Source organism: Mesoplodon mirus (assembly GCF_964341445.2).
Source record: "Mesoplodon mirus genome assembly, chromosome: X".
NCBI classification, from domain to species: Eukaryota; Metazoa; Chordata; class Mammalia; order Artiodactyla; family Ziphiidae; genus Mesoplodon; species Mesoplodon mirus.
Genome location: NC_138981.1, coordinates 88357295 through 88368822, shown reverse-complemented (window position 1 = coordinate 88368822; position 11528 = coordinate 88357295). Strand labels below are relative to the sequence as shown.

Genomic DNA, 11528 nt, shown 5'->3' with positions numbered 1-11528 from the left:
ACTGGGCATTTAGAGGCACACAAGCAACTTCAGACCGAGGTCTGCAAAGAGCCGAGGGCCCAAGAGAGAGTGTGGACGGAGGCGGGGGGCGAGAGGGGGCTTCTGGACATGGCCTAACTGTTGTACAGCTGGCTGAGAAAGCCTGTGGGTGTGTGCGACCTGAACCTGGACTGATGGGAGCAGCTTCTGGTAGGGAGTGAAGTGGAGAAGGAGAATGGCCTGGCCTGGGTGGGTGGGGCGGCCGTGGACGGGGTGGCTGGGGTTCATGGACTTGGATGTCATCTCTCAGCAACAGGGTCCTGGTCCGTCATGAAAGTGGTGTTGAATGAGTCAAGGTGAGCAAATAGCAAAATTGTGTTTACATTTATGGGGGAGAAATACTTCTTGATACTTCGCTCAAGAATATTGTCACTTGTGATAATTTATATTACATGATGCTTAAATAATCCACTTTATTTTTCTCTCACTTCAGCATTTCCAAGCTTGTTTTGCAAAACACTAGGGCCACAAAAAATAGCGAAATAGGACTCTACTTCAGAGACATATGGAACATACAGGACTACTGTTAAATGAATTTCCATACCGTAGGATGTTTTTTAGATAATATGGTAATATGCAATATGAATGTCAAAGGGAGGGATAGTTTCCCCAACTTATGCGGGGATGATACATTTTTCCACAGAGCATCTGAGGAACGAGTGTTCCCAGAAAATATTCTGTGAAGACCTGTCCACACTAAATCTCCTACCACTTTAAAACCTTGTGCCTTTACTTACTAAGAGCAAGAGAATGTATGTTTATAATTATTATAATCTCTTCTTCTTCTCTTTAAGAAATTATTATTGCTCTGAAATGCATTTTATCTTATCTCATCAGCCAGTCTCTCACCTGCTTAAATCTATTCACCTTTTCTTCTTCAGTGGTAAACTCTATTTCTAAACATATGTCTGATAGTGTGGTGGCAAAGAGAAGTGCATAAGTGCAAATCATTAAGCAGTCTTATCTATAGCAACAAATACAGTGCGCCCCTCTGGAAAACAAAGTACAACTTACCTATCAGGATGAGCAGACACCATACCTCTCATTGTATACAAATATCCCACACATTTCCAAAACACTTTTATTATTATGTAAGAATTAAAGCTCCCATGTTTTGAGGCGCCATTATATGTCAAGCACTGTGATAATCTCGTCATGTAAGTTAAGTCATTTCACCCACAAAAAAAATCCTGAGAGGGTGTTATTTCAGTTGGCAGATGAGACACGTGAGTCAGGAGAGGCTGAGCTATGCTGTGGTCATAGACAATCCTCAAATCTCACTGGCTTATTCCTCACTCCCACTACATGTCCATGGCAGGTGCACATCCATCACAGGATAGTGGATTTCGGAGATCTGATCTCTTCTTACTGGAATGACTTGGAAACTGAACCCGACAGAGCAGCCACCATCTAGAAAGTTGTCATTTACTGTGCTTGAGGGAAAGAGGGCCCTGTGTCTGAAGGGAGGTCTCACACCAACAACCATATGTTGTGGCCCAGAATTATTTCACATATAACTCAAACCCATTAGCCAGAACTAGTCACATTTATGGCCCCGCCCAAACAAAGGGGATAAAGCAAGAAGTGCAGTTCTGCCAGGAGCCTGGAACAGGGGAGAAGTGGAAACACTTGGCAAACAGGACCACTGACTGCTGCATGATGCAACTGAAATGCAGAGAGATTGAGTACTTGTGTAAAGTCACATGGGCAGTAAGGGACAGAGCAGGATTTGAATCCAGACAGGTATGTTTTCAAAGTCCAGATTGTTTACATACTCTTTTCTATATTGTATGCTATTCTCTTAAATGAAATACATATATATTCTTGACCCCTGGCCTACGTGGGGGTTGGGGACGCCGACCCCCTGCACAGTCAAAACTCGGCAGATAACTTTTGAGTCCCGCCAAAACGTAACTACTAATAGCCTACTCTTGACTGGAAGCCTTCCCAATAACATAAACAGTGGATTAACACATATTTGTGTGTTATATGTGTTATATAGTGTATTTTTGCAATAAAGTAAGCCAGAGGAAAGAAAATGTTTTTAAGAAAATCGTAAGGGAGAGAAAATACATTTACAGTACTGTACTGTATTTATTGATACCGAAAGTTTGCATCATCTGCTTACAAAATGAATCGCCTGTCCGTCTGTACCAACATCAATACTGTCTTATATGATACAAAACATGGTACATGTTATATGTACTGCTAACACTAGACAGCAAAATTAGAAAGATTGGGTGAAAAAGAAATTCATATCTATTAAGAGGAATAGGGATTTATGCATTGATAACGAAGAAGCAGCAATATGATTGCTTTATGGTTGTCTAGTGTGATGGATACCATTGCTTCATGTTAGCCTAGACCATACGCTAAATACGCTAATGAATGAATCATTATAAAACTTTTATGGCATACAGTATCACAGTCATATTCATAATACAGCATTGGAAACATTGTTATACTAAAAAAAGCACATACCTGTGGTGATGATAGTCTGATGCGTAGTTTCTCCAATTATGAGAGAGACAGAGACAGAGAGAGACAGAGAGACAGAGAGACATACTGAACGGGTATGTAATTCTTTGAAAGCAAAGTTGTAAAAGAGTAAGAAAACAAACACGTCATTAATTTTTTGTTAAATATCCCTCACCTTCTGCCTGTGTAAGGATAGGCTATCCACTTCAATACCTGTCTTGTACACGATGTTCTACACGTGTATTGTTTTATATATTTGTTGAAAAAGAATGTACATATAAGCAGACCCACGCAGTTCAAACCCTGTTTTTCCAGGGTCAGCTGTACTTATAGTAGAGATCCTATTACTTCAGTGCTCCAGTTCCCTCTTCCTTAATCATCTGATGTGCCAACAGTGGAACTGAATAGACGTGGTGGCAGGGGCAGCACTGCAAAGCTTTGGGGCTTCTCCAAACAGATGAATGGATTGGGTATTTGAGTGTTCATTATATTCAAACATAAAAATTAGAAAATAAAACCTGGAGTTAGATGAAAAGCCTGTTCATGGATCATTTACTTTATAAAAATTAATCCCATGTCTTTCCACTCTTGTCAAGGAAAAATAATAAAAATAAGAACAGAAATTAATGGAACTGATAGGAGATATGACAGAGTTCAATAACAACAAAAAAATGCTAGCTGCAAATATTTTAGAGAGATAAGAAAATAAGTACACATCTGGCAACAAGGGTCAAGAAAATTAGAGATAAGGCACGGAGAAGCCACTCTGAAATGAGAAAAGCTGTCACACTTTCAGTTTCAGCAAAGATTCAAAAGATACAACAGTGTTATGGAAAAGATATGCTGATAAATTTAAAATTTAGAGAAAACAGATAAATCCCAGAGAAAAACATGATTTTCCATGCTAAAGAAACAGAAAGTCTTAATATTATTAAAAGTGTTCTTGACAAAGAATACACGAGAAGGCAAAATTATTAGCCAATCTCATATAGTTACACAAATGCAAAAAGTATGCATTAATTAATAGCAAGTTAAATCCTGCCATGGCTAACACAGGAAACACAGGATGACAAAGTCGTGTTTAACCCCAAGCATGCCACGTTGGTTTAACATTAGGAGATCTGTGAAGATAATTTAGCCCATTAGTGAAATAAAGGAAGGAGGAAAGGAGGATGATCACAAAATATTCAGTAAACAAAGGCCTACAAAAATTGAACCAACCAATCAGCAGTAAAACTGACAATAACAGGAATTCTCAGCAATTCATAAATTGAAAGATGTTTCTTTAGACTGACAACAAATATTAAAAAAAGAGTAACCTTCATCAAACATTATATTTAAGAGCGAAACGTTGGAAGCATTCCCTTTAAAATCAGAAGAGAGACAAAGATGACTTACATGACCATTTTGTTTTAGCATCACACTACATTTCCTAGGCAGTACAGTGAGCCAGAATGTATATAGGCATCTATACACATGTGAATTAATAAATGTGTACAAGGGAAAATAAAGCTGTCAAGTAAACATAGTTACCTTCATGTAAATTCAAGAGAGGCTAAGGAAATTAAGATTAATGACAGAGATTAATAAGTTTGTTGAGTATAAGACAAATATACACAAAATAATTGTGACAAGTAAAAAGTACCATTTCCATTTTGAATATACCATTTACAGAAGCAAAAATTATAATGTTCTATAAAATGAACTATGAATCGGATTCCACTGGCAACTCTTCAGACATACCTGAACACTCATATGCTTTCCTGTTCTTTAGTGAACAAAAAGCTAAAGACATGAAACCAGTGTGTGTGTGTACATCTGTGTGTGTGTGTATGTGTGTGTGTGTACACATTAACCAGAACCCCTTACAGCTCGGGTACTAAATGGGATTTCTGTTGTATCAAGCATATGCACCATCCTGAGACTTGGAGGCATAACTGAATGACAAGGGAGCCACGTATGGCTCAGTGACATGGTCAACTGTGTATGATGGGAGTGGTCTCTGGTTCTTATGGAGCAGTCACAGCAGAGTGCCTGGAATGCATACATGTCAGTTAGCACACAGGCAGCAGTGGTGTTTCAGCTATAGCAGTCCCAAAGCGTGAGTGGACTTCCCCTGGCTGCATAGCATCCAAGCCGGCTTTTCTGGTCCTCACAGAGTTTTTGTCAGCTATGTAATATATTTTATTAACAACATCTTATTTTTATGAAATAGCTATTAGAACGAATAGCTGGCATAGGCAAGTGGGAACTTTGATTGATAGAGTACTTGACACCAAAATTGGTTCAAGCCAAGAGCCCTGGAGGAAGTGGGAATCTGAGAAAAGTTATTTGGCTTAGGTGCATCTGAAGACAGTAAGGATCCAACTGACATTAGAGGATGAAATATTGGTGTCCCATGGCACACAATGGTGAAACAGTTGCAGGAGTTGTCGCCTGTGGTCACTTGAATGAAAGGCCTTTGAAGTCAGTGTGTCCATGGTTCAAACAGATGTTGTTAGGGCCTCAGAGGACGCTCCCTTCCCCACAGCACTGAGAAACACATTAGTGCGGGGGGCGTCTTCATCTTCGAAGTGTTCTGAAGTGGCTGACATGTGTAGGCCACAGATGAGATGGGAGATCCCCTCATTTCAGTGGGGATGTTGTGGTCGTGGAGTTGCAGGCCCAGTAGGAGCACTTAACCTCCTGCCTCAAGGTGAGTGCTGTTTACCTTAATAAGCAGCAAGGCTGGAAGGATAGTCACTTTGGTTTGACCTACAGCAATCTTTGAAGGTGGCTAATTGATCAACAGATCCCTTGGATCTTGAAATATCTGAACATACTCCAAAGTTGCATTTGATCAGTGTAAAAATAAATAAAATATAAATAAGTATTGATTTATAATAAGATATAAGAACATAAAAATAAATATATCAAGCTCTAGATCTGATGACTTGAGCTATCGTGATGATGAATGGTAGTCCCTTACTCAATTCCCACACTTGACCCAGAACACGATGAATGAGTGGACTACTGAGGAAGGACCCTACAGTGAAGTCACAAGTTACTGCAGTAAATCTTCTTCCCAGGCTTAGCCAAAGGGACCGTCAGCCATTTACCGCTATTACTGTGCATTTGCTTTAAGGACAATTGCTCTAAGCCAGAGCTCAACAAACTTTTCCTGGAAAGGGCCAGATGATCAATATATGAGGCTTTGCAGGCCTTGCAGTTTCCGATGGTGCTATTCAGATCTGCATTGTAGAGCAAAAGCTGCCACTGACACAGCATGGCTGTCTTCCAATAAAACTTTATATACGGACAGGGACATGTGAATTTCAAATAATTTTCACATGACAGGAAATATGATTCTTCTTTGGATTTTTTTAACCATTCGACTATGTAAAACATTCTTAGCTTGCAGGTCATACAGAAACTGGCTCGTGGGCCATAGTTTCCCAATTCCCACTGTAAGCTAATGGAATCACTAGGTCCCCAAAACGAGCACCGAGTGGAAAGTCAGCAAAGTGAAGTGGCAGACATTCCTAAGGTCTTCTGCCAAGCATAAACCCAAAGCTGATGTCTTTTAACATAGTGGTTTTCAACCTTGGTTACACACTGAAATCACATGAAGAGTTTCAAAAATGTGATTGATTGGGTCTGCTCCCAAATCTGTTTTAATTGTTGTGGGAGTAGGCTGGCGCCAGTGATTTTTTCAATCTTCCCAAGTGATTCTAGTCTGTAAACAAGGTTGAGAACTGCCTGAAGAATTTAAATGATGAGAGTGCAATTATTTTATAATATTTAGTTTAAAAATATTATAATTGTGTTTTTGGAATAATAATATTCCAATAATGAATACATAGAATATTCCAATCATAATAAATACATAACTGTGCTCGAAAGAATGAAATAAGAATTCCCATGTAATAAACGGAGAATGCTCTCCTTCAAGGAAGGAAAGAAGGAAGGGAAGGAGCGAGGGAGGGAGGGAGGGAATGAGAAAGCACAGTGGTAAGGCAGGGGCCACCAGTGGTAGGGTCAGGGAGGAAGGCTAAACCACTGACGAGCCCAGAGCCAGGTATGGGTTAAAGCCAAGCACCCAGGAGCCCAGGGCTGACTCGACAGTGAAGTCTTCTCTTCAGGAGACGGTCACAACCCAGGGTAAGCGTGGAAGGGACAGAGCAAACACAACACATGGAATGATTGGCACTGAGGGAAAAGGAAAAAGAGAAAAGCCTGGAAAAGACCTAAAGAGAGTATTTCCCTAGAGAGATAAAGGAGTGGTAAAGGTTGAAATTATATCCATTGTATAAGAAGAGAACACTGACCAGGAAGATGGCTGATTGAACACAAGGGTGGGCTTTCACTTCCTCCTGAAACTTCATTAAAACAACATGAAAGGTAAACAAATCAATACAATGGTATATTACCCAGCAATAAAAAGGCAAGAACACGGGTGGATCTCAAGAAAAAAAATGCTAAGTTAAAGAAGCCAGACACAAAGGAGTACAGGATGTATGATTCCATTTATATGAAATTCTAGAGCAGGAAAAGCTAATATATGGAAATGGAAAGCAGATCAAAGTTTGCATGGGGCCAGAGGAAGAAGAGGAGATTAACTGGGAACCTTTAGGGAGTGTGGCATGTGCTCTATATATTGATTAAGCTGGCAGTTAACCCTAACCCCTGATTTTTACATGTAAGGAACTGCGGATCAGGAAATGTTGGGTGAGTCATGTAACGTGTTGCAGCTTATTAATCAGCGAGGAGATACTCATATCTGCTTATCAATGATAAATTGTCCTTGTTATGCTGCGTAAGGAGCAAACAGGTATAGTGCTTCACCCTAAGCACCTGGGAAGACGCTGACCCAGACACAAACATCCTTTTATACAAGCAAAGCATAGATCTGAATGAATAACTATTGTGCATTCCAATCACCCATTTATAAACACAGTTGACAATCTCAAGCGTTCCTTTGCCTTGACTTCTTAATGTTTATAATTACACATAAAAACATAAGCATTCATTAATATCTTCTTCTGAGGAACCATAAAAACATTGACATTCATTAATATCTTCTGAGGAACCATACTGTAATATACAGTTTTATACCCTGACATTTTTTTTCACATTGTATCATGTGGTGTCAGGAATATTCTGTCTTGCTTTTTGTAATCTACCACTTAAACCCAAACTGTTTCTTCAATAATGATGCTTTTTCTTTTCTGAGCCGCGTTTGGAAATGGGAACTTCAGCTCCCCCCACCATTAATCCTTCCACATGCCTGTTTCAGGCTCTGAACTTTTAATTTTGGTCCCCTTAAACAGTATGTCAAGTTGCTTCCCACCGGGGCTGCCCAGTTTTACTGTTCCCTCTTTATAAGATACACTAGTAGCTGACACTGCATCCTGCCCCCGTACAACCATCCATTTTACTTTTCATAACAACAAATGCTACTAATACACATTCATCCTTTACTGAACACCAGATACTGTATTAAGTACCCGATCGAGGAATAGCTAACTTATTTGTAGTGCTCATTAGGTCACAGGCACTTCTCCAGGGGCTTTCCATGTATTTCCATATAGCAAGTCAATTCTCACAATTACCTCATGAGGTAGAAACTATTACTGTCTTCACTTTGGCGGGGGAGGGGGTGGCGGAGGAACTGAGTCACCGTAAGGTCAAAGTTACTTGCCTTGGACCATACAATTTAGCACCAGTATTCCAACTCTGATCGATCTGACCTCAAATCTTTTGCCCATAATCATTCATGTGTGACTCTGTGTTCAGACTGAAACGAGCACTGGGATGGGACTCACAAAGTCGGGTAGGCAGTGATGAGTGTGGGGTGTGGGACTAAGGTGCCCTGATCTCCAGCCTTCTGTCTGAGAGGCCTATCGCTGCACGCTGTTGCCCTGTACTGTCTCTCCTTTCACAGACTGTGTGGGAACTCTTTCTCTGGTGTTCCAACTGAAGGTGAAGAAACAGAGACAGACAAGCTACACATGGAAAGAAAGGAAGGTTTCCAGCGGGTATGTGCATATGGCCAGGATGAATTCACTCCTTAGAGGCTTTTTCATTTGTGTTTCATTCTCTTCCCAGTGCTCTCCCTCATTTTTGCGGCCCCTACATCCATCCCTTGGCCTTTACACTCTGTATGTCAGGTACTCAGGTCCCTTCTTTTCCACCTGTGTTTGATTCCAATGACAATCGTTTCTACCCCTCTTCTGACAATAGCAGCCACTCTGGTCCCATCGTCCTTCTGTGCCAAAGAGCCGGTAAAGCACAGCCGTGTAGCTGTAGGTATATATTTAGGCAGGAAATATTTTGTGTGATAAATTCAAAACGGGAAATGTCTGGGTCAAAGTATAAGAATGACTTCTGAATGGTTTAAGTATACTGTAGGCAATTAGGCTGTCATACACTGTTAGCAGAAATGCATATTGCTGTAACTATGATCACACGTCCTTAGAAAACTATGTCTTACATAGAAAAATATTGGTGTGGTTCTTCTGGGAAGCTGAAGAGCAGGGACTCAAGTCCTGGACCTACACTGAAGGCCAAGCTGTGCTCCACTGGGTTCTTTGGCCTCCACCACTGGGGATGCTCTATAACCCTGGTCAACCTATGGGTATTGTTCCTTTTTTTTTTTTTTTTGTACACAGAACTCTACCACAGTACTTGCATAATTTAAAGAAATCAGTCAAACACCAATATGAAAAAAATCATTAAAGAGCATATTAAGACTAAGACCAAGGAGCAAAAACTGGTCATATGTAATACAGTGGGATCCAGAAAATGTACAGTAGGATCCAGTTTGGGGGGCAGTGCATTTACCAACATGATTTGGAATACATGTACCTGTAACCTAGTTATAAAAGCTTATAATGCAAAATATTAACACACACCCATGCACACTCACACTTTTCTCTTCCTCTGAGAAGTAAGCCATGCTTACTGTCTGTCACAAAGCTGAGCACCCACATTCATGCCTGCAGGTCCGGAACCTTCCTCCCCCACCCACCAGACATCCTGGAAGAAGTTGTGTCAGCTGGATTCAAGGAAAGTTTCTCCTTGTTTCTGTGTCCCCACTGTTCGCAAAAGCCTCCCTTCCTGTGATCAGAAAAGCTGTAGTATTAGTGTTACTCAACAGGGAGCGGCTTAGCTCTGTTTCTAACTGTACATGAATGAAAAATATTAATTTTGCCAAAGCAAGAATCAACACATGCTAGTTTTACAAGCAGGTTATGAAACAGTTTTGCAGCCCAGTTTTTCTTTTTTCTTTTTTTTTTGTCTGAAATAAATAGATGTGGGTGGAAATGGTTGAGATCTGCGGATTCTCAAATGTGGCTTTGTTGATGATCCCAAGTCGCCATTACACACATTCATTTACCAGATGTTAATTAGTTGTTATTCTATGCCAGGCATTGCCAATCCAAAGGGATTTCTAATCTGCAAACTCTGTGATCCAGAGAGACTTCTCTTCTACTTCAAGACAGATATCTCCACTTGGTCTGAGGTACCTGGACCCACCCAAGCAGGAGCGACTAGCACCTGGTCACAAAACATCATCCCAGGTCTGCTCACAGAAATCTGTCCCCGAGACCTGAAAGCTCACCATTAAAGGAGAACCAGTGCAGTAGCTGGAGGAACACTTAGGATGTGGAGGGAGACTGATAGGTGAGGCCACAATCCCCCTTCTGCCACATACTTGGCTGAGAATCCTGGAAAGTTTATTGTATCTAACCCCTGTGAGCCTGAGAAGGGAGCGTGGATACAATCGTCATGGGGTATTTGTGAAGAGGTCAAAGAAATCTAGTGAGTCTGCCCAACACTGAGCAAACATTGGTTGCTGCTGGGCAAGTGTTGGCTTACTTCTCACCTTGTTCTCTCACTACCATAGCGGGGATGCTTTTGCCATGTACTCAGTGGCATAGCCATGATGTAGGCAGAAGTCCAAAACGACACAGGAAGTCACCATATGAATACACATGATGTCATAAAGGATACTAATGACTATTTCTTCGTGGGAGGATCAGCTCATAAGTGGTGGAGCCTGAGGGGCAACCCAGGCAGCCTGAGCGGGAGGCACTAGTTGCTTTATGATACTCCTGTGATCACCTTGATTCTGGCAGCACGACTGTGAGACAGGAATCAGACTGAGTTGCAAAAGTTCAGTAAGTGAGTGTATGCATGTGCGTGTGAGTGTGCGTATGGGCACGCGTGTGTGTGTGATGACCCCTCTGTGGCTTTTGATCACATACCCACTCTCCTGGAAGAGTTCCAAAACAAGGCAATGCCTGAGATTCCAATGTCTGAATCACCTTGCTGAGGGAGGTCTCTAGCCCTGTTCAGGCACCTGATGCAGTTGGTCAGCCGGGGGACTGCGGTAGCTGTCAGCTAGCTCCATTTACGCTTTCCCCTCGGCAGCGTTATTTCGGAAGGAATGTGGGTTCTTGCAAATGACTCTGCCTCTTCCTATACACCGTACGTAGACCACATGCCCTTACTGCTCCCTTTAAAATGTGAAATTTTCCCTTTCATTGCTGGATTTCCCTGAAAACGAGTTGGTTGCCCGGCATTCTCCAAAGGTCAGCAATAAGGTTCCTCTTTGTTGTTGTTATTGTTGATGAGGGTCATTATGAACTCCTGGCTTTTGAGCATGTTGGTGGGCTTCAAACCATTGTGATGTGCTGTTGAGCAGAGGACTGAAATGATGTGACTTGCGCTCTGCTGCTGGGCTGAAAACAGACAGGTAAGGGAGCCAGGATGAAAGCAGAGGGGCCAGCTGGACAGCACTCCAGTCCAGGAGGTAGATGATGGTGTCTTGGCCAGAGTGGGGGTAATGGAGGTGGTGAGAAGTGGCTGGCTTCTCGACATATTTTGAGAGAGGGGCTGATAGAATTTCCTCACCAGTTGGATGTGGGAGAAAATGAGCACACCATGCTCCCTCCGAGTTTTGGGGACTGAGCAAGTGACATTTGTGGGTCAAGTGCAGTATCTTTGTTTACTTTCCCTTTCAGTGC

The 11528-nt window shown here is 41.6% G+C and overlaps 1 protein-coding gene across 1 annotated transcript in view; it reads left to right on the top strand.

Moving 5' to 3' along the window:
• Positions 1–309: 309 nt before the first annotated feature.
• Positions 310–11528, top strand: part of LOC309796255 (nuclear RNA export factor 2-like) — a gene marked incomplete at its 5' end in the record, with an annotated part of 52952 nt that continues 41733 nt past the window's right edge. The window contains 2 exon segments of the mRNA XM_082609299.1: positions 310–335; positions 8441–8534. Coding sequence (XP_082465425.1) covers positions 310–335; positions 8441–8534 — 120 coding nt within the window.